This window comes from Salmo salar, chromosome ssa23 (assembly GCF_905237065.1).
Source record: "Salmo salar chromosome ssa23, Ssal_v3.1, whole genome shotgun sequence".
Taxonomy (NCBI): Eukaryota; Metazoa; Chordata; class Actinopteri; order Salmoniformes; family Salmonidae; genus Salmo; species Salmo salar.
Genome location: NC_059464.1, coordinates 48,690,989 through 48,715,695, shown reverse-complemented (window position 1 = coordinate 48,715,695; position 24,707 = coordinate 48,690,989). Strand labels below are relative to the sequence as shown.

Below are 24,707 nucleotides of genomic sequence, written 5' to 3'. Positions count from 1 at the left end.
ACTGATCGCACCATAAACAGTGTTAAATAATGAATAGGACACAATAATCCTCTGACATTAGCCTACACATCCACGTTCCCTAGACTGTCGCTTAAATATTAGACATCCACTTGAAGAATATATCACGCGAAGCAAGATATATACTGAGAGACGATCAAATCCTTAAGTGCCACTAACCTTGGTATAAATGTTGGAAACCATTAAGTCAGTTGCTATCAATGTTTAAACCCTATAGTCTATGTCTTTCTTTACTCTCTCTCTCTCTCTCTCTCTCTCTCTCTCTCTCTCTCTCTCTCTCTCTCTCTCTCTCTCTCTCTCTCTCTCTCTCTCCTTACATTCTGATGGAAAAGATCTCAGGGCCACATTATAATTGTCCTCGGGTCTATAAGAGCGTTGATATGTTTTTTTTTTCTCTCCCATTGATCCCGAAAGCAAACGGTTAATGTAAAGATGCAGGCACTAAGTGGGAGTGCCTTGCCATTTACTTCAGCTGTCACTTGATGTTTGGTGTTGAGGGCGTCGCGGTGAATTTCGTTGGGAGTGGGCTGGCTGCTCTACCTAGTGGACGCTCTCTTTACACACTGCACACACACACACACAGCCGTGAGAGTCGAGCTCCAGCGAGGGATGCGAGAGCAGTCGGTGTGTGGCAGACAGACATCATTATTATTGGACAAACCTTCCGGCCAACCTGTTCAAACCATCGGACGAGTTGAACGCTGCTCTTTTTTTTGTTTGTTTGTTGTTGACCTAATTACAATACTTGATCACTCTTTTGTTGCTGTTATTGTTGTTGTTGTTGCTGACACAACGAAAAACGGGTTTGCACCATACAACAACAACAACAAAAAAGGTAAGCTTTTGCTGTAAGAAAGGATTAACGTTTTTTTTTTTACCTTGTTGTGCGGTTGACAATTACACGATTTCCTAACGCATTCGGGTACCTTCACAGCCATACATTTCATTTCACGCAACAATCTTTTGACATAACGTTTAAAAATCATGAAACATTCCAATTAAAATACAACAATATATATTGGCTTGCTGTTTACCAATCATCAATATGCCTATTGATCTACTTGCTCACTGATGGCTTATCGGCTCTATGTTTCTTTGTAAAGATTAGAGCGTCAATTACAATATATATTTGATGAGGGATTAAAAATGCATCTTGCATGTCACTTAATCGAGAGAAAGAAGAAAAAAAAAAAAAAGAATATATTCTTGAAACGTCTTAAATGTACCTCTTTTAGTGGCTCTGTTATCTTCCCAAACGATATAAGACCTATAAAACTTAGACCTTGGTAATTACACAGAAAGCTGCTTATAGGTTCAAATCCTCCAGGTTAAGCTGCTTGGCATGGCTAAATGTATATTTTCCTTCTGTTCCGTTAGCTGGCACTGTTCAGCCCTTCTCCTCAGCTCTCCGCCCGCCCGGCTAAGGTCAGCTCTTGGGACCGGCTAAATCAGTTTTGGGCCCGGCTGAGTCAGCTCTCATCACGTTAAAGACCTGGTTTAGGCGGCAATAGCACTAGATCTGATTTGGAAAATAGGCTTTTACAAAATACTGAGAAACCACCAAGCGTTTTTCTTGAAAGTATTAGCTTTTACGCATACATATAATACATTTTTACTATACTTTTTATATTGTTCTTATGGGCTATTTAAACAATATAGGTCTATTTTATTGTTTTTTATGATGACTATTATTATGCCTATATAATTGTCCGATTTTTATCAGGACTATTTGCTGTCATTATAGGCTAATCAATGCTATTACAATGCAATAGGTTTATTTGGAAGCTGGAAAGAGGATACGGATTGTTTTAAAATATTTTTTTAATTCTTTATTTGTATTTCTTTATTTCACCTTTATATAACTACGGAAGTCAGTTAAGAACAAATTCTTATTTACAATGACGGCCGACACGGGCTAAACCCGGAACGACACTGGGGCAATTGTGCGCCGCCCTATTGGACACCCAATCACGGCCAGATGTGATGCAGCCTAGATTATAAATTAGTTTATAAGTATTATTGGTAAAAAAAAATATTAAAAAAAAGGGAAAAAAATGATATAAATGAAAAACTTGAATTGTCATGATAATAATTGTTTTTCTTCTTCTTCAGGCTTCCAGTAATGGAGTGTAATCCTAGTCTGCTACCTGCGACACGGGACTCCAGCTCTTCTCCATCGAGCTCCAAACAGGACCTCCCAACATTCAACCCCAACCTGAAACCCAACCAGGTCAGCGAGACAGCCCTGTATGGAATCCCCATAGTCTGCCTGGTGCTGGACGGCCAGGAGAGACTGTGTCTGGCCCAGATCTCTAACACCCTGCTGAAGAATTACAGCTATAACGAAATCCACAACCGGCGTGTGGCACTGGGCATCACCTGCGTGCAATGCACCCCGGTCCAGCTGGAGATCCTGAGGCGTGCGGGCGCCATGCCCATCTCCTCGAGGCGCTGTGGGATGATAACAAAGCGTGAGGCCGAGAGGCTTTGTAAATCGTTTCTTGGAGCTCATAACCCTCCAAAATTACCGGAAAATTTCGCGTTTGATGTTTCCCACGAGTGCGCGTGGGGGAGCCGTGGTAACTTTATACCGGCTAGGTACAACAGCTCCCGAGCCAAGTGCATCAAGTGCTCCTTCTGCAATATGTATTTTTCTCCCAATAAATTCATATTTCATTCTCACCGAACACCAGAGTCAAAGTATACACAGCCAGACGCGGCTAACTTTAACTCCTGGAGGAGACACCTCAAACTGACTGACAAAGGCTCACCTGACGACGTGGCGCATGCGTGGGAGGACGTGAAGGCCATGTTCAACGGGGGCAGCCGGAAGAGAACACTGCCGGTTCACGGTCACGGGTCTGAACGTTCCTTTCCATTGAAATCACATCAAGGATCTAGCAACTTCCCCCGAAGAGAATCACCGGAGATCCCTCCTAAAATCCTCCGCTGCGACGATAACCGGGGAGGCATGGGGAGTATGAGTACCACGCGCAGCTATCCGGTTATCCCCGTGCCCAGTAAGAGTTTCGGTATGCTGCAAAATGTGAAAATTCCTCCGCCGCTTTACCCACATCCCTACGGGTTCCCGGCATTCGGGTTGTTACAGAAAAAAGATGATGGTGTTGTGATGGGAGGAGAGCAGAATAAAGCTCACCTCTCTGGCGTCTTCTCCTGGCCAAGCACCAAGGACAGCGCCTACCACTCTTTCCCCATGTTCTGGCCTACTGCAGGTCCCCTGACCATGCCCCCCTACCCCCAGGCCCAGGCCCAGGCCCAGCACAAACCGCACTCGGAGCTCCTGTGCGCCAGACAGGGTGATCTGGACGCATCCGAGCAGAGTGACAGAAGTAGCAACACTCCGAGGGACAGTCTGATGGACAGTGATCAGTGCTCTAGCACACAGTCCACCCGGAATGAGGACGATAAGTTTGGCGATGAGACGAGGCCAATGGACTGTATAAGACCAGTTCTACCAAGGAAGATCAACTACGTCTCTGCATTCAGACCCGTCATCAAAGACGCGGAGAGTATAGCCAAACTTTACGGTAACCGGGGGTCGTACAACGGGTCTCGAGCTGGCTACCTGTCACCAGATTTCCTGAGCGAGAGCTCGAGTTACAGGTCCGTGTCCCCCGGAAGTGTGGACAGTGTGGGAGAGACGGATGTGGACGTTGAAACCAATAAATCACAAGAGGACGAGGAGTCACTTCCGCACAACATTGAGGTTAGCAAGACCCCTCTTGTTCCTGTTTTATTAAACTTGGCACAGGGCGCTTCACTAAATTTCCCAGAATCCAAATCGGAGCCAGAGCAGGCGGTTGTGGTCGACTCACAGAGAATGAATCTACCTCTACACGTGGTACTGTCTTCAGACAGAGAGAGACAGGGCAAGCAACTGCCGGAGGACAAGAACACGTCTTTTGTTGAAGTGAGTGATTGATATGGACCCAGTACTACATACTAAAGAAGATACTTTTTTTGTTTGTTTGTTATGAATTATGAATTGACAGATATGAATTAAAAAGTAACAATAGACCACCGTTAATTAATTGACTCATCGAAAAGGCATCATCCTTTTACTGTCACGTATACATTAGGGCTTATTTTATTCATTGTACGTTCACGTTTGTTTTTGTCTGTGTTAATAGCAGAGAATCAAAAGGTCGTTCAAATACACAATTTGTCCCACAAAAAAAAAAATGTCAGAGAGCATGATTGAATGTAATTTACCGAGAAATCTTCATTATCCTGTCCTGATTTATCTAGATATATTCACCGGACAGGAGTGACATGCAACAAAGGAAAAGTCCATATGCTTTTGGTTCAGCAACGAATTACCATAAAGGCACTGTGGAATCGAAAGGTTGGATGTTGTTTTGTTCCAAATGTTATAATAATAATAATAAAACACATTTTCGAGAAAAGCAACTAGACTCATTGATTTCCATTCGATTTATTTGATGTTTATTTAGACGACAGTGTCAGTAGAGAGGAGCCGTCCTCGACAATGGAGGAGATTGAAACGAAGTCGTATAACGGCCAGAGCGGCGAGGAGAGCCCGAGAGAAGCTCTGATTGAGGGTTAGTTCCAGAGCTGCACATCTCCGTCGGATAATAGGCTATTTTACTTTTTTTTTGGTCAGGATTTTTGCTTATATAAAAAAAATAATAATTAAAGCCTCTTTTTTTGTTGTTGCCTATTTGTGTATATTTTGTAACGCTATAAATGTTGTCTCTGTGTGTTTTCAGGCGAGGCAACGCACAATGTTAACAGATTATTACAAACTCAGAAAGACATAGAAAGACTGGCAAAAGGTAACACCGTACAATAACTTATTATTATTATTATTATTATTATTATTACATTGTTATTTATAAAATGTTGGCTTATTTATTTATTTATTTTTCAATAATAATGATATTGTTTATTATAGGCTTTCTTTAATAATAATTGGAATGATCAATAAATTATGCCTTACATGATCCCTGCAGAATAGAATAGACTGGCTCTCACCCTAGGCCTTTTACCAATCGCTTGACATGAATCATTTAACATGAGTTAGCCTACCATTTAGCCTATACCCCGCAGCCATTTTCACCCCATATTAATTATTATTATTTTTTTTTAAAATATTTTTTAACACATTTGTTCATTCATTTTCTACAGAGGAATTGCAGAGACAGCTCGTTGAGCAAGTGGCGCTAAGGAAGAAATTGGAACGAGAATTCCAACATTTAAAAAGTATAATTCATTTAAATCAAATTTCAGTTTTCGATTCAAAGGTTTTTTTAAAGTTTTATTTTTTTTAGAAAATGAGTGTTTCTCGTAGTATCATGGTTATCATGATCAGCATGTTGACCGCTGAACAAACACACGTCGATATGGTTTTTCACTACGTCAGGTGTGTTAGTGCATGTCCGTTTTTTTATATTTTTTATATTGCATGATTCGAATGTCATTTAATTTTTCAATTCAATTCATATGGCTATTCGTTTGTGTATTTGGTGATTTAGGAGGCTTTCTTCAATTTCGCCCGAGTAGGATGCCCGAGTAGTGTATATCTATATATATATATATATAGGCAACCACATTAAAAAGAGTCCTTTATCGGCAATATACTAAAGATGACTGACTAAGCTATTGTAAATTGCTCCCCAGATAATTTCCATCATCAGATGAAAAGGGAGCTGTCCTACAGGGAAGAGATGGTTCAGCAGCTTCATATTGTCAGAGGTGAGAAGATACCAAACATTCACCCTCCTACCCCCCTCTACCCCCCCCCCTCCCCCCTCCCCTCTATCCCCCCCCCACCACCACCACCACATACACAATCCACATCTCGATCGTCTCAAGGTTTTTTTTTAAAAGAAAATCATTCTTACATCTGTCTCCTTCCCTTCATTTACACTGATTGAAGTGGATTTAACAGGTGACATCAATAAGGGATCATAGCTTTCACCTGGATTCACCTGGTCAGTCTGTGTCATGGAAAGAACAGGTGCTCTTAATGTTTCATATACTCAGTATATATATATATATATTTGATAGGTTGATTGATTAAAGGCATGGGATGATCAAAGGCATATATATATATATATATTGATCATCCCATGCCTTTAATCAATCTTTAATCAATCTTTAATCAATCAACCAATCAAATTGATCAAAGGCATTATTTTTTTGCCTAATCAATTGGGGCCCGATTCCGACCCAAGTTATTAAGCACAAGTAAATGGAACATAATTCCCTTTAATGCACTTTTCTCTCTGTGCGTATTCTAACCTTGAACTTAAGCATGAGAACCCTGCTATTCATTTGGGGGGTGGAGATAAAGTAAATGAAGGTGGAGGTGTGTCCTACAGATACACCATATTCTGACCTTGACTTCATTCCCTCAATATTCCACCACCTTTACGCGCCAGGAATAAGGTCAAGCGAACATGCCCTGAAATAACAACATATTCCATATTCCACTGTAATTTACAACTTGCTACGAGCTGTTGGTAAGAGCTAGGTAAACGAGTAATCTGTTTGGATTAGGGAATCTTGTTTTATAGATATATATATATATATATTTGACCTTTTTAAATCGCTGGAGACAAATGACTGAAACCGGTCATATGGCAGCAAACTGAAACATATCAACAGTAAAGTTGATGAAATGCTGAGCCATTATGTAGAATTTAAACTGTACGGCCTTTTAACTTGCAGGGACGGGCACTCTAATGTCTTTAATTATAGGCCACCCTGACTTCCTTTGTTTCCATATTTCTATCATGTAAAATATTAGAAACTCTCAGTATCAGTAGTCCTAATAACTACACATTCCACTGCCAATATACTGTTAGTTCTCTTCCGTTGGTACATCCTACATGATCTTTCCATTTAATTCCATTGTTTCGTTCCATTGTTCCTCTGTAAATGCCGTCAAGGCCGTGTGGTTGTTGCTGAGGATCATAAGATAGATAATATAACAACAACAACAGCTAGGCTAGTTAAATCATTTTTTCGAGCGTTATTTTTTTTATTTTTTATTTCTTGAGAACAAGTCCTTTATTTAACCAGGTAGGCAAGTTGAGAACAAGTTCTCATTTACAACTGCGACCTGGCCAAGATAAAGCAAAGCAGTTCGACAACATACAACAACACACAGTTATGTAGCGCAGACCAAGCCCTAACAGTTGTAACCTCGACGCAGGGCGCAATACCTGTGACATCACACAGTTCCATGGTTAGTGTAGGTAATAGATGAGGGTATAGCCTACTATTGTACACTATTCTCCCTAGTATAGTTCAATGGACAGTCGTGGCCAAAAGTTTTGAGAATGACACAAATATTAATTTTCACAAAGTTTGCTGCTTCAGTGTCTTTAGATATTTTTTTGTCAGATGTTACTATGGAATACTGAAGTATAATTACAAGCATTTCATAAGTGTCAAAGGCTTTTATTGACAATTACATGAAGTTGATGCAAAGAGTCAATATTTACAGTGTTGACCCTTCTTTTTTCAAGACCTCTGCAATCCGCACCTGACATGCTGTCAATTAACTTCTGGGCCACATCCTGACTGATGGCAGCTCAGTCGTGCATAATCAATGCTGGGAATTTGTCAGGGTTTCTGTTTGTCATTCTCAAAACTATTGGCCACGACTGTACACTAATCTTCCAACATTACCATGGGTTGAAAAACTGAATGTGACACTTTTCAAAAGGAATCAAACCACAGTATTCTTTCTTTAGTCCAAAAAAAAAAAAAAGTCTCTCCAAATCTGTTTTTCACGATTCATAAATACTTTCCTAACCCTAAATAATCTACAACATCAGAGTATTTTTAAATCTACTAATTGGTGCTGAAACTGAAACTAATATACATATATTTATATTGGCTTTCTTTCAACCATCTCTAATATTCAAAAAAAAAAATATATACTTTTCTTGATATATCCTAGTGAGTCTGTCAACAAAAATTTCCAACTAAAAGGTACACTGTATTTAAAGGGATGGTTTAAGATAAATGTACTGAAAAACCCACATTGAATGAAAACTCAACCAGAAAATCTGTCTACCAGCAAGTGGTAGGGATTTCATCAGTTAAATTACATTTATTCAGCCCTGGCAAGGAAACCCCGCCTGGAAAGCCCGTTATGCATCTTCATAAGGTAAGTATGAATATCAACCACTGAGAAATGCATAGGAAAAGTGTACGTAAGAAAAGCTTAATTTCCTAAGTCTGAATCGGGCCCTTTTGATGAATAGTCAAAATATACTATATCTCAACACAGATGGGATGTATACATAGGACTACAGTTTGTAGTCATAACTGTGGACATCATCTCGGGATTTAAGTATAATAATTAATCCAAAAACAGATATTTTGTGTTTTATTCAACACTGCGTTATTAAAAGAGAAAGACCAGGAATATCAAATAAAACACACAAATGTGCAAAAAAAAAACAAATACCAAAAAATAATAGAAAGATAATATTAGGTCAGAACAATGCATTTACGTGCACATAATACGTGAGTCTATATGAATATGATCAACAACCCAAATAAAGAATGTAAAAACGTCTCCAGCCATCCCACAGCTAACAGACCTGATATAACCACTATTCAACTATCCCACAGCTAACAGACCTGATATAACCACTATTCAACTATCCCACAGCTAACAGACCTGATATAACCACTATTCAACTATCCCACAGCTAACAGACCTGATATAACCACTATTCAACTATCCCACAGCTAACAGACCTGATATAACCACTATTCAACTATCCCACAGCTAACAGACCTGATATAACCACTATTCAACTATCCCACAGCTAACAGACCTGATATAACCACTATTCAACTATCCCACAGCTAACAGACCTGATATAACCACTATTCAACTATCCCACAGCTAACAGACCTGATATAACCACTATTCAACTATCCCACAGCTAACAGACCTGATATAACCACTATTCAACTATCCCACAGCTAACAGACCTGATATAACCACTATTCAACTATCCCACAGCTAACAGACCTGATATAACCACTATTCAACTATCCCACAGCTAACAGACCTGATATAACCACTATTCAACTATCCCACAGCTAACAGACCTGATATAACCACTATTCAACTATCCCACAGCTAACAGACCTGATATAACCACTATTCAACTATCCCACAGCTAACAGACCTGATATAACCACTATTCAACTATCCCACAGCTAACAGACCTGATATAACCACTATTCAACTATCCCACAGCTAACAGACCTGATATAACCACTATTCAACTATGCCACAGCTAACAGACCTGATATAACCACTATTCAACTATCCCACAGCTAACAGACCTGATATAACCACTATTCAACTATCCCACAGCTAACAGACCTGATATAACCACTATTCAACTATCCCACAGCTAACAGACCTGATATAACCACTATTCAACTATCCCACAGCTAACAGACCTGATATAACCACTATTCAACTATCCCACAGCTAACAGACCTGATATAACCACTATTCAACTATCCCACAGCTAACAGACCTGATATAACCACTATTCAACTATGCCACAGCTAACAGACCTGATATAACCACTATTCAACTATCCCACAGCTAACAGACCTGATATAACCACTATTCAACTATCCCACAGCTAACAGACCTGATATAACCACTATTCAACTATCCCACAGCTAACAGACCTGATATAACCACTATTCAACTATCCCACAGCTAACAGACCTGATATAACCACTATTCAACTATCCCACAGATAACAGACCTGATATAACCACTATTCAACTATCCCACAGCTAACAGACCTGATATAACCACTATTCAACTATCCCACAGCTAACAGACCTGATATAACCACTATTCAACTATCCCACAGCTAACAGACCTGATATAACCACTATTCAACTATCCCACAGATAACAGACCTGATATAACCACTATTCAACTATCCCACAGCTAACAGACCTGATATAACCACTATTCAACTATCCCACAGATAACAGACCAGATATAACCACTATTCAACTATCCCACAGCTAACAGACCTGATATAACCACTATTCAACTATCCCACAGCTAACAGACCTGATATAACCACTATTCAACTATCCCACAGCTAACAGACCTGATATAACCACTATTCAACTATCCCACAGCTAACAGACCTGATATAACCACTATTCAACTATCCCACAGATAACAGACCAGATATAACCACTATTCAACTATCCCACAGCTAACAGACCTGATATAACCACTATTCAACTATCCCACAGCTAACAGACCTGATATAACCACTATTCAACTATCCCACAGCTAACAGACCTGATATAACCACTATTCAACTATGCCACAGCTAACAGACCTGATATAACCACTATTCAACTATCCCACAGCTAACAGACCTGATATAACCACTATTCAACTATCCCACAGCTAACAGACCTGATATAACCACTATTCAACTATGCCACAGCTAACAGACCTGATATAACCTCTATTCAACTATCCCACAGCTAACAGACCTGATATAACCACTATTCAACTATCCCACAGCTAACAGACCTGATATAACCACTATTCAACTATCCCACAGCTAACAGACCTGATATAACCACTATTCAACTATCCCACAGATAACAGACCAGATATAACCACTATTCAACTATCCCACAGATAACAGACCTGATATAACCACTATTCAACTATCCCACAGCTAACAGACCTGATATAACCACTATTCAACTATCCCACAGATAACAGACCTGATATAACCACTATTCAACTATGCCACAGCTAACAGACCTGATATAACCACTATTCAACTATGCCACAGCTAACAGACCTGATATAACCACTATTCAACTATCCCACAGCTAACAGACCTGATATAACCACTATTCAACTATCCCACAGCTAACAGACCTGATATAACCACTATTCAACTATCCCACAGCTAACAGACCTGATATAACCACTATTCAACTATCCCACAGCTAACAGACCTGATATAACCACTATTCAACTATCCCACAGCTAACAGACCTGATATAACCACTATTCAACTATGCCACAGCTAACAGACCTGATATAACCACTATTCAACTATCCCACAGCTAACAGACCTGATATAACCACTATTCAACTATCCCACAGCTAACAGACCTGATATAACCACTATTCAACTATCCCACAGCTAACAGACCTGATATAACCACTATTCAACTATCCCACAGCTAACAGACCTGATATAACCACTATTCAACTATCCCACAGATAACAGACCTGATATAACCACTATTCAACTATCCCACAGCTAACAGACCTGATATAACCACTATTCAACTATCCCACAGCTAACAGACCTGATATAACCACTATTCAACTATCCCACAGCTAACAGACCTGATATAACCACTATTCAACTATCCCACAGATAACAGACCTGATATAACCACTATTCAACTATCCCACAGCTAACAGACCTGATATAACCACTATTCAACTATCCCACAGCTAACAGACCTGATATAACCACTATTCAACTATCCCACAGCTAACAGACCTGATATAACCACTATTCAACTATCCCACAGCTAACAGACCTGATATAACCACTATTCAACTATCCCACAGCTAACAGACCTGATATAACCACTATTCAACTATCCCACAGCTAACAGACCTGATATAACCACTATTCAACTATCCCACAGCTAACAGACCTGATATAACCACTATTCAACTATCCCACAGCTAACAGACCTGATATAACCACTATTCAACTATGCCACAGCTAACAGACCTGATATAACCACTATTCAACTATCCCACAGCTAACAGACCTGATATAACCACTATTCAACTATCCCACAGCTAACAGACCTGATATAACCACTATTCAACTATGCCACAGCTAACAGACCTGATATAACCTCTATTCAACTATCCCACAGCTAACAGACCTGATATAACCACTATTCAACTATCCCACAGCTAACAGACCTGATATAACCACTATTCAACTATCCCACAGCTAACAGACCTGATATAACCACTATTCAACTATCCCACAGCTAACAGACCTGATATAACCACTATTCAACTATCCCACAGCTAACAGACCTGATATAACCACTATTCAACTATCCCACAGCTAACAGACCTGATATAACCACTATTCAACTATCCCACAGATAACAGACCAGATATAACCACTATTCAACTATCCCACAGATAACAGACCTGATATAACCACTATTCAACTATCCCACAGCTAACAGACCTGATATAACCACTATTCAACTATCCCACAGCTAACAGACCTGATATAACCACTATTCAACTATCCCACAGCTAACAGACCTGATATAACCACTATTCAACTATCCCACAGATAACAGACCAGATATAACCACTATTCAACTATCCCACAGCTAACAGACCTGATATAACCACTATTCAACTATCCCACAGCTAACAGACCTGATATAACCACTATTCAACTATCCCACAGCTAACAGACCTGATATAACCACTATTCAACTATCCCACAGCTAACAGACCAGATATAACCACTATTCAACTATCCCACAGCTAACAGACCTGATATAACCACTATTCAACTATCCCACAGCTAACAGACCTGATATAACCACTATTCAACTATCCCACAGCTAACAGACCTGATATAACCACTATTCAACTATCCCACAGATAACAGACCAGATATAACCACTATTCAACTATCCCACAGCTAACAGACCTGATATAACCACTATTCAACTATCCCACAGCTAACAGACCTGATATAACCACTATTCAACTATCCCACAGCTAACAGACCTGATATAACCACTATTCAACTATGCCACAGCTAACAGACCTGATATAACCACTATTCAACTATCCCACAGCTAACAGACCTGATATAACCACTATTCAACTATCCCACAGCTAACAGACCTGATATAACCACTATTCAACTATGCCACAGCTAACAGACCTGATATAACCTCTATTCAACTATCCCACAGCTAACAGACCTGATATAACCACTATTCAACTATCCCACAGCTAACAGACCTGATATAACCACTATTCAACTATCCCACAGCTAACAGACCTGATATAACCACTATTCAACTATCCCACAGCTAACAGACCTGATATAACCACTATTCAACTATCCCACAGCTAACAGACCTGATATAACCACTATTCAACTATCCCACAGCTAACAGACCTGATATAACCACTATTCAACTATCCCACAGCTAACAGACCTGATATAACCACTATTCAACTATCCCACAGCTAACAGACCTGATATAACCACTATTCAACTATCCCACAGATAACAGACCAGATATAACCACTATTCAACTATGCCACAGCTAACAGACCTGATATAACCACTATTCAACTATCCCACAGATAACAGACCAGATATAACCAATCATCAAGGCCTTGAATAGGTGAATCAGGTTAACTATTTCAGGGCTACTAGAACAACATTGTGAAACATCTGATGGTCCCCGAGGAGAGGTTTGACGAATCACTGACGTTAATCAGTCTACTGCTCCTCTCGTGTTATCATCCTTTACATATAGACACATTAGGCAGCGAGCTGGACCAAGAGAGAAAGGTTAGTTATGCCTTTCAACACAAGTTGAAAGGTAAATGATATGTGGCCAGTAGGAATATGATACATATATATACTGCTCAAAAAAATAAAGGGAACACTTAAACAACACATCCTACATCTGAATCAAAGAAATAATCTTATTAATTACTTTTTTCTTTACATAGTTGAATGTGCTGACAACAAAATCACACAAAAATAATCAATGGAAATCCAATTTATCAACCCATGGAGGTCTGGATTTGGAGTCACACTCAAAATTAAAGTGGAAAACCACACTACAGGCTGATCCAACTTTGATGTAATGTCCTTAAAACAAGTCAAAATGAGGCTCAGTAGTGTGTGTGGCCTCCACGTGCCTGTAGGACCTCCCTACAACGCCTGGGCATGCTCCTGATGAGGTGGCGGATGGTCTCCTGAGGGATCTCCTCCCAGACCTGGACTAAAGCATCCGCCAACTCCTGGACAGTCTGTGGTGCAACGTGGCGTTGGCGGATGGAGCGAGACATGATGTCCCAGATGTGCTCAATTGGATTCAGGTCTGGGGAACGGGCGGCCAGTCCATAGCATCAATGCCTTCCTCTTGCAGGAACTGCTGACACACTCCAGCCACATGAGGTCTAGCATTGTCTTGCATTAGGAGGAACCCAGGGCCAACCGCACCAGCATATGGTCTCACAAGGGGTCTGAGGATCACATCTCGGTACCTAATGGCAGTCAGGCTACCTCTGGCGAGCACATGGAGGGCTGTGCGGCCCCCCAAAGAAATGCCACCCCACACCATGACTGACCCACCGCCAAACCGGTCATGCTGGAGGATGTTGCAGGCAGCAGAACATTCTCCACGGCATCTCCAGACTCTGTCACGTCTGTCACGTGCTCAGTGTGAACCTGCTTTCATCTGTGAAGAGCACAGGGCGCCAGTGGCGAATTTGCCAATCTTGGTGTTCTCTGACAAATGCCAAACGTCCTGCACGGTGTTGGGCTGTAAGCACAACCCCCACCTGTGGACGTCGGGCCCTCATACCACCCTCATGGAGTCTGTTTCTGATCGTTTGAGCAGACACATGCACATTTGTGGCCTGCTGGAGGTCATTTTGCAGGGCTCTGGCAGTGCTTCTCCTGCTCCTCCTTGCACAAAGGCGGAGGTAGCGGTCCTGCTGCTGGGTTGTTGCCCTCCTACGGCCTCCTCCACGTCTCCTGATGTACTGGCCTGTCTCCTGGTAGCGCCTCCATGCTCTGGACACTACGCTGACAGACACAGCAAACCTTCTTGCCACAGCTCGTATTGATGTGCCATCCTGGATGAGCTGCACTACCTGAGCCACTTGTGTGGGTTGTAGACTCCGTCTCATGCTACCACTAGAGTGAAAGCACCGCCAGCATTCAAAAGTCACCAAAACATCAGCCAGGAAGCATAGGAACTGAGAAGTGGTCTGTGGTCCCCACCTGCAGAACCACTCCTTTATTGGGGGTGTCTTGCTAATTGCCTATAATGTCCACCTGTTGTCTATTCCACTTGCACAACAGCATGTGAAATTTATTGTCAATCAGTTTTGCTTCCTAAGTGGACAGTTTGATTTCACAGAAGTGTGATTGACTTGGAGTTACATTTGTGTTGTTTAAGTGTTCCCTTTATTTTTTTGAGCAGTATATATATATATACACAGTGGGGGAAAAAAGTATTTGATCCCCTGCTGATTTTGTACGTTTGCCCACTTACAAAAAAATGATCAGTCTATAATTTTAATGGTAGGTTTATTTGAACAGTGAGAGACAGAATAACAACAAAAATATCCAGAAAAACCACAGCCTTATATATATATATATATATATATATATATATATATATATATATATACAGTACCAGTCAAAAGTTTTGACACACCTACTCATTCAAGGGTTTTTCTTTATTTGTACTATTTTCTACATTGTAGAATAATACTGAAGACATCAAAACTATGAAATAACACATATGGAATCATGTAGTAACCAACAAAGTGTTAAACAAATAAAAATATATTTTATATTGGAGATTTTTCAAAGTAGCCACCCTTTGCCTTGATGACAGCTTTGCACTCTCTTGGCATTCTCTCAACCAGCTTCACCTGGAATGTTTTTCCAACAGTCTTGAAGGAGTTCCCACATACATTTTCCTTCACTCTGCGGTCCAACTCATCCAACACCATCTCAATTGGGTTGAGGTCAGGTGATTGTGGAGGCCAGGTCATCTGATGCAGCACCCCATCACTTTCCTTCTTGGTCCAAATAGCCCTTACACAGCCTGGAGGTGTGTTGGGTCATTGTTCTGTTGAAAAACAAATGATAGTCCTTCTAAGCACAAACCAGATGGGATGTAGTATCGCTGCAGAATGCTGTGGTAGCCATGCTGGTTAAGTGTGCCTTAAATTCTAAATAAATTACAGACAGTGTATCAGAGGACATTTCTCCAAAAAAGTACGATCTTTGTCCCCATGTGCAGTTGCAAACCGTAGTCTGTCTTTCTTATGGCGGTTTTGGAGCAGTGACTTCTTCCTTGCTGAGCGGCCTTTCAGGTTATGTCGATATAGGACTCGTTTTACTGTGGATATAGATACTTTTGTACCTGTTTCCTCCAGCATCTTCACAAGGTCCTTTGCTGTTGTTCTGGGATTGATTTGCACTTTTCGCACCAAAGTACGTTCATCTCTAGGAGACAGAATGCGTCTCCTTCCTGAGCGGTATGATGGCTGCGTGGTCCCATGGTGTTTATACTTGCGTACTATTGTTTGTACAGATGGGCGTGGTACCTTCAGGCGTTTGGAAATTGCTCCCAAGGATGAACCAGACTTGTGGAGGTCTACAATTGTTTTCCTGAGGTCTTGGCTGTTTTCTTTTGATTTTCCCATGATGTCAAGCAAAGAGGCACTGAGTTTGAAGGTAGGCCTTGAAATACATCCACAGGTACACCTCCAATCGACTCAAATGATGTCAGTTAGCCTATCAGAAGCTTCTAAAGCCATGACATCATTTTCTGGAATTTTCCAAGCTGTTTAAAAGCACAGTCAACTTAGTGTATGTAAACTTCTGAACCACTGGAATTGTGATACAGTGAACTATAATCTGTCTGTAAATAATTATTGGAAAAATGACTTGTGTCATGCACAAAGTAGATGTCCTAACCGACTTGCCAAAACTATAGTTTGTTAACAAGAAATTTGCAAGAGTGGTTGAAAAACAAGTTTTAATGACTCTAACCCAAGTGTATGTAAACTTCCAACTTTAACAGTATATAGGGAAGGTAATCAAAGAGGTGATGGAGTCCAGGCGAGTCTGATGACGCACAGGTGCACGTAACGATGGTGACAGGTGTGCGCCAAAACGAGCAGTCTGATGAACTAGAGGTCGGAGAGGTTTCACACGTGACACCTTGTCACAACACAACTGATTGGCTCAAATGCATTAAGAATGAAAGAAATTCCACAAATTAACTTTTAACGAGGCGCACCTGTTAAATGAAATGCATTCCAGGTGACTACCTCATGAAGCTGGTTGAGAGAATGCCAAGAGTGTGCAAAGGCAAAGGGGTGGCTACTTCGAAGAATCTAAAATATATACATGATTCCACATGTGTTTTTTCATAGTTTTGATGTCTTCACTATTATTCTACAATGTAGAAAATATTAAAAATAAAGAAAAACCCTTGAATGAGTAGGTGTGTCCAAACGTTTGACTGGTACTGTACTTTTTTTTTTCTTTTTATATATTTAAAAAAACTGCAGATTTTATACACAAGAACACACGTAGTCAGGAACATTGACTTGCTGTAGCTAAAGGGTTAGATTGTTTCTTCAGACATACATGAACATTCATTGTTTTACTACATTTCAGATCATGGCCTTGATTCATATTTCTATTTATTTATATATGCAGTGCCTTCGGGAAAGTATTCAGACCCCTTCACTTTTCCCACATTTTGTTACGTTACTGTAATGGTCCTGTGTGTGTAGCTGGTGTAGAGAGTCAGGCGCAGGACAGCAAATATGAGTAATCAACGTACTTTTACTCAAAATGACAAATGTACAAAGTAACCTGGGGAACAGAGGGTTAAATAATAAACAGGTAATTGGGTGAGTGACTAAGACTAAGACAAAACAAATGGAAAATGAAAAGTGTATCGGCGGTGGCTAGAAGGCCGGTGACGTCGACCGCCGAACGCCGCCCGAACGAGGAGAGGGACCGACTTTGGCGGAAGTCGTGACAGTTACAGCCTTATTCGAAAACAATTTCCTCAGCAATCAACACACAATACTCCATAATGACATCACAATACCCCATAATGACATCACAATACCCCATAATGACATCACACTACCCCATAATGACATCACAATACCCCATAATGACATCACAATACTCCATAATGACATCACAATACCCCATAATGACATCACACTACCCCATAATGACATCACAATACCCCATAATGACAAAGCAAAAACAGGTTTTTAGAAATGTTTGAAAATGTATTAAAAACCAAAAACAGAAATATCTTATTTACATATACCTTATTTACATAAGTATTCAGACCCTATGCTATGAGACTCGAAATTGAGCACAGGTGAATCCTGTTTTCATTGATCATCCTTGATATATTTGTACAACTTGACTGGAGTCCACCTGTGGTAAATTCAATTGATTGGACATGATTTGGAAAGGCACACACCTGTCTATATAAGGTCCCACAGTTGACAGTGCATGTCGGAGCAAAAACCAAGCCATGAGGTCAAAGGAATTGTCCGTAGTGCTCCGAGACTAGATTGTGTCGAGGCACAGATCTGGGGAGTGGTACAAAATAAATTCTGCAGCATTGAAGGTCCCCAAGAACACAGTGGAAGTTTGGAACCACCAAAACTCTTCCTAGAGTTTGCCGCACGACCAAACTGAGCAATCGAGGGAGAAGGTCCTTGGTTAGGTGACCAAGAACCCAATGGTCACTCTGACAGAGCTCTAGAGTTCCTCTGTGGATATGGGAGAACCTTCCAGAAGGACAGCCATCTCTGCAGCACTCCACCAATTAGGCCTTTATGGGAGAGTGGCCAGATGGAAGCCACTCCCCAGTAAAAGGCACATAACAGCCTTCTGGGAGTTTTCCTAAAGGCACCTAAAGACTCAGACCATGACAGACAAGATTCTCTGGTCTGATGAAACTAAGATTGAACTCTTTGGCCTGAATGCCAAGCGTCACGTCTAGAGGAAACTTGGCACCATCCCTACGGTGAAGCATGGTGGTGGCAGCATCATGCTGTGGGGATGTTTTTCAGTGGCACTGACTAGGAGACTAGTCAGGATCGAGGCAAAGATGAACGGAGCAAAGTACAGAGAGATTCTTGATGAAAACCTGCTCCAGAGCGCTCAGGACCTCAGACTTGGGGGAAGGTTCACCTTCCAACAGGACAACGACCCTAAACACACAGCCAAGACAACGCAGGAGAGGCTTCGGGACAAGTCTCTGAATGTCCTTGAGTGGCCCAGCCAGAGAACGGACTTGAATCTGATCAAACATCTCTGGAGAGACCTGAAAATAGTTGTGCAGCGACGCTCCCCATCCAACCTGACAGAGCTTGAGAGGATCTGCAGAGAAGAATGGGAGAAACCTCCCAAATACAGGTGTGCCAAGCTTGTAGCGTCATACCCAAGAAGACTTGAGGCTGTAATCGCTGCCAAAGGTGCTTCAACACAGTACTTAGTAAAGGGTCTGAATACTTATGTAAATGTAATATTTCTGTTTTTTTATTTGCTATTATTTTGCCATTATGGGGTATTGTGTGTAGATCGATGAGGGAAAAAAGCAATTGAATCCATTTTAGAATAAGGCTGTTAAGTAACAAAATGTGGAAAAAAGTTAAGGGGTCTGAATACTTTCCATGTCAAGTGTCAGTTGTGTGGAGGTGAGGATGGAGTCAGGCGCAGGACACAGAACTGAGTAAAATAACGTTCTTTACTCTGAAAAATAAATATCCCAAAATCCACGCAGGGATAACAACCCTAACACAAAAACCATGAAACAATCACGCGCACAAAACATAATGAGAACCAGAGGGTTAAACAGGGAAATAATAATAACGAGAACCAGGTGTGAACAATCAAGACAAAACAAATGGAAAAAGAAACGTAGATCGGTGGAAGCTTGATAGCCGGTGACGTCGACCGCCGATACGCCACCCGAACGAGAGGAACCAACTTCTGCGGAAGCCGTGACAATCCAAATGCACTGTATATATATTTTTATATATTTTCCTGTATTATTTTCCCCCTAACCCTACCACTCCTCCCTTAATTGGATTAAACTAATGGACAACAACACTTAGGCTTCTACTTCCAGTTTATACATAACTATATACATTTTTATGGACACAATCTATTTTACAATAGTTATCTTTTGTTTGTTTTTAGTACCATTCTATCAGCTCCATTCAACCCCTCCCATCGATCTCTAAACACCATCCAGTTTTGATTTCTATTTGTCGTATATATTTTTCAAATGTGCTGTGATGTTTCACAAAAATTCTGAACCTTTCTATTCTCACAATTCCTACAGATTGTAAATTAAAGATAAACATTTTTTTGCTAAAATTATTATTATATTATTGATGGATTGACTATGACTTTTTAAATCACCCAACAGTGTTATTTACAGAGTTAACTCCAGGTAAATGTTGCAATTCTTCAACCAGTCCTGAACCTGAACCTTGCGACCAAAAACCAGCTACATATTTACCAAAACAAATTATCTAATGATTCTGTCTCTTCGCAGCAAAATCTGCAGAGCTGGGACGGTTGTATCACCCATATAAATAACATTCTATTGGTTGCAAGAATGTTTTATAATAATTTAAATTAAATTGAAAAACTCTTGTTTTGTGCATCAGTTCATAAATCATGTGCCAAGGAATCGGTTCATTGGAAATCTTTTCCCAACTATTTTGCAATCTGTGTGATTCAAGTTGTATTACATTTTAGAGCATGACCTTGAATCGAGTTTTATTTAAGCAATAAGGTACGAGGGGGTGTGGTTTATGGCCAATATAGTACATTTTATAAACTGGAATATTCGAGCCCTGAATGCTGATTGGCTGACAGCTGTGGTATATCAGACCGTGTACAACGGTTATGACAAAACACGTATTTTTACTGCTCTAATTACGTTGGTAACCAGTTTACAATGGCATTAAGGCACCTCGGGGGGTTGTGGTATACTGCCAATTTCCCACGGCTAAGGGCTGTGTCCAGGCATTTGTCACGCTGAAGAACAACCCTTAGCCTATATACATTTGAAAAGGGAATTGACTTTTATTTTATTTATATTATTAATTTTTTTAAACCTTTATTTAACTAGGCAAGTCAGAACAAGTTCTTATTTACAATGACGGCCTGGCAAAAGGCCTCCTGCGGGGACGAGGGCCTGGGATTAAAAGTAAAGAATATAGGACAAAACACACATCACAACAAGAGAGGCACCACAACACTACAAAAAGAGAGACCTAATACAACAACACAGCGAAGCAGCAACACATGACAACAACATAGTAGCAACACAACATGGTAGCAACACAACATGACAACAACATGGTAGCAACACAACATGGCAGCAGTACAACATGGTAGCAGCACAACATGGTAGCAACACAACATGGTAGCAGCACAACATGGTAGCAGCACAACATGGTACAAACATTATTGGGCTCAGACAACAGAACAAAGGGCAAGAAGGTAGAGACAACAATACATCCCACAAAGCAGCCACAACAGTCAGTAAGAGTGGCCATGATTGAGTCTTACACTTAGGTTACACTTAGGTTACATACACTAAGTTGGAGTCATTAAAACTCGTTTTTCAACCACCACAAATTTCTTGTTAACAAACTATAGTTTTGGCAAGTCGATTAGGACATCTACTTTGTGCATGACACAAGTCATTTTTCCAACAATTGTTCACATACAGATTATTTCACTTATAATTCCCTGTATCACAATTCCAGTGGTTCAGAAGTTTACATACACTAAGTTGACTGTGCCTTTAAACAGCTTGGAAAATTCCAGAAAATGATGTCATGGCTTTAGAAGCTTCTGATAGGCTAATTGACATCATTTGAGTCAATTGGAGGTATACCTGTGGATGTATTTCAAGGCCTACCTTCAAACTCAGTGCCTCTTTGCTTGACATCATGGGAAAATCAAAAGAAAACAGCCAAGACGTAAGAAAAGAAATTGTAGACCTCCACAAGTCTGGTTTATCATTGGGAGCAATTTGCGAAATTTACAGACTTCAACTGTACATTTGAAAATATAATTAATTTAGTCCTATATACATTTGAAAAGATAATTAATTTAGTCCTATATACATTTGAAAAGAGAACTGACTTCGGCATATATATATACGGCAGGTACCCTAGTGGTTAGAATGTTGGGCCAGTAACCGAAAGGTTGCTAGATCGAATGCCTGAGCTGACAAGGTAAAAAATCTGTTGTTCTGCCCCTGAACAAGGCAGTTAACCCACTGTTCCTAGGCCGTCATTGTATATAAGAATTTGTTCTTAACTAACTTGCCTAGTTAAATAAAAGGTTAAAAAAATAAATATACAATTGAAAAGAGAATAGACATCACTAGAAAAGTATTTATGTATTGTGAGGACTGAAACACACACACCTTTGTGGATCTATTTAGTGTTCTATTCCCTTCATCTAGTGGATCTATTTAGTGATCTATTCCCTTCATCTAGTGGATCTATTTAGTGATCTATTACCTTCATCTAGTGGATCTATTCCCTTCATCTAGTGGATCTATTTAGTGATCTATTCCCTTCATCTAGTGGATCTATTCCCTTCATCTAGTGGATCTATTCCCTTCATCTAGTGGATCTATTTAGTGATCTATTCCCTTCATCTAGTGGATCTATTCCCTTCATCTAGTGGATCTATTTAGTGATCTATTCCCTTCATCTAGTGGATCTATTCCCTTCATCTAGTGGATCTTTTCCCTTCATCTAGTGGATCTATTTAGTGATCTATTCCCTTCATCTAGTGGATCTATTCCCTTCATCTAGTGGATCTATTCCCTTCATCTAGTGGATCTAGATATTTTAGTGATCTATTGGATCTAGATCTATTTAGTGATCTTCATCTAGTGGATCGATTAAGGGATCTATTCCCTTCATCTAGTGGATCTATTCCCTTCATCTAGTGGATCTATTTAGTGATCTATTCTCTTCATCTAGTGGATCTATTTAGTGATCTATTTCCTTTCTTCATCTAGTGGATCTATTTAGTGATCTATTCTCTTTCTTCCCAGAAGCTCACAACGCTCTACAACATTTCTCCTGTAAGATGCTGACTCCTCGACACTGCACTGGAACCTGCTCCTTCAAACCTCCTCTTCTACCACCTTAGTCCTTTCCCACAGCCCGCCGTGGAGCCCCGTCAGTCTGGAAAGCAAGGCTACTTCTACCCACAAGACTACTACCACCCACAAGACTACTACCACCTCCAGGACTACTACCACCCTGAAGACTACTACCACCCCCAGGACTACTACCACCCCCAGGATTACTATCACCCCCAAGACTACTACCACCCCCAAGACTACTACCACCCTGAAGACTACTACCACCCCCAGGACTACTAACACCCCCAGGACTACTACCACCCTGAAGACTACTACCACCCTGAAGACTACTACCACCCTGAAGACCACTACCACCCCCAGGACTACTACCACCCCCAGGACTACTACCACCCTGAAGACTACTACCACCCTGAAGACTACTATCACCCCCAAGACTACTACCACCCCCAAGACTACTACCACCCCAGGACTACTAACACCCCAAGACTACTACCACCCCCAAGACTACTACCACCCCCAAGACTACTACCACCCCCAAGACTACTACCACCCCCAGGACTACTACCACCCCCAAGACTACTACCACCCTGAAGACCACTACCACCCTGAAGACCACTACCACCCCCAGGACTACTACCACCCTGAAGACTACTACCACCCTGAAGACTACTACCACCCCCAGGACTACTACCACCCTGAAGACTACTACCACCCTGAAGACTACTACCACCCTAAAGAATACTAACACCCCCAAGACTACTACCACCCCCAGGACTACTACCACCCCCAAGACTACTACCACCCCCAGGACTACTACCACCCCCAAGACTACTACCACCCCCAGGACTACTACCACCCCCAGGACTACTACCACCCCCAAGACTACTACCACCCCCAAGACTACTACCACCCCCAAGACTACTATCACCCCCAGGACTACTACCACCCCCAAGACTACTACCACCCCCAGGACTACTACCACCCTAAAGACTACTACCACCCTAAAGACTACTACCACCCCCAGGACTACTACCACCCCCAGGACTACTACCACCCCCAGGACTACTACCACCCTGAAGACTACTACCACCCCCAGGACTACTACCACCCTGAAGACTACTACCACCACCAAGACTACTACCACCCCCAGGACTACTACCACCCCCAGGACTACTACCACCCTGAACACTACTACCACCTTGAAGACTACTACCACCCCCAGGTCTACTACCACCCCCAAGACTACTACCACCCCCAGGACTACTACCACCCCCAAGACTACTACCACCCCCAAGACTACTACCACCCCCAAGACTACTACCACCCCCAGGACTACTACCACCCCCAAGACTACTACCACCCCAGGACTACTACCACCCCCAAGACTACTACCACCATAAGACTACTACCACCCCAAGACTACTACCACCCCCAAGACTACTAACACACCAAAGACTACTACCACCCCCAAGACTACTACCACCCCCAGGACTACTACCACCCTGAACACTACTACCACCTTGAAGACTACTACCACCCCCAGGTCTACTACCACCCCCAAGACTACTACCACCCCCAGGACTACTACCACCCCCAAGACTACTACCACCCCCAAGACTACT

General features: G+C 41.3%; 1 protein-coding gene across 2 annotated transcripts; it reads left to right on the top strand.

Moving 5' to 3' along the window:
• The first annotated feature begins 394 nt into the window (after positions 1-394).
• skor1b (SKI family transcriptional corepressor 1b) lies at positions 395-23,300 on the top strand. 2 transcript variants are annotated; one of them, XM_045706475.1, is made up of 8 exons: positions 395-853; positions 2,131-3,949; positions 4,288-4,384; positions 4,494-4,601; positions 4,770-4,835; positions 5,188-5,262; positions 5,680-5,754; positions 23,035-23,300. In XM_045706475.1, the coding sequence occupies exons 2-8, from the start codon at positions 2,141-2,143 to the stop codon at positions 23,127-23,129; spliced, it is 2,325 nt and encodes a 774-aa protein (XP_045562431.1). In that variant the 5' UTR covers positions 395-853; positions 2,131-2,140; the 3' UTR covers positions 23,130-23,300. The 2 variants fall into 2 exon arrangements, with proteins under 2 accessions (XP_045562431.1, XP_045562430.1); XM_045706474.1 differs by having other exon boundaries at positions 396-853; positions 23,032-23,300.
• Positions 23,301-24,707: the final 1,407 nt, after the last annotated feature.

Coding starts and splice junctions, on each gene's coding strand:
- skor1b (XM_045706474.1), top strand. CDS start 2,141: ATGGAGTGTAATCCTAGTCTGCTACCTGCGACACGGGACTCCAGCTCT. Junction 4,385..4,493: donor AGGCACTGTGGAATCGAAAG/GTTGGATGTTGT, acceptor ATGTTTATTTAG/ACGACAGTGTCAGTAGAGAG. Junction 4,836..5,187: donor CATAGAAAGACTGGCAAAAG/GTAACACCGTAC, acceptor CATTTTCTACAG/AGGAATTGCAGAGACAGCTC.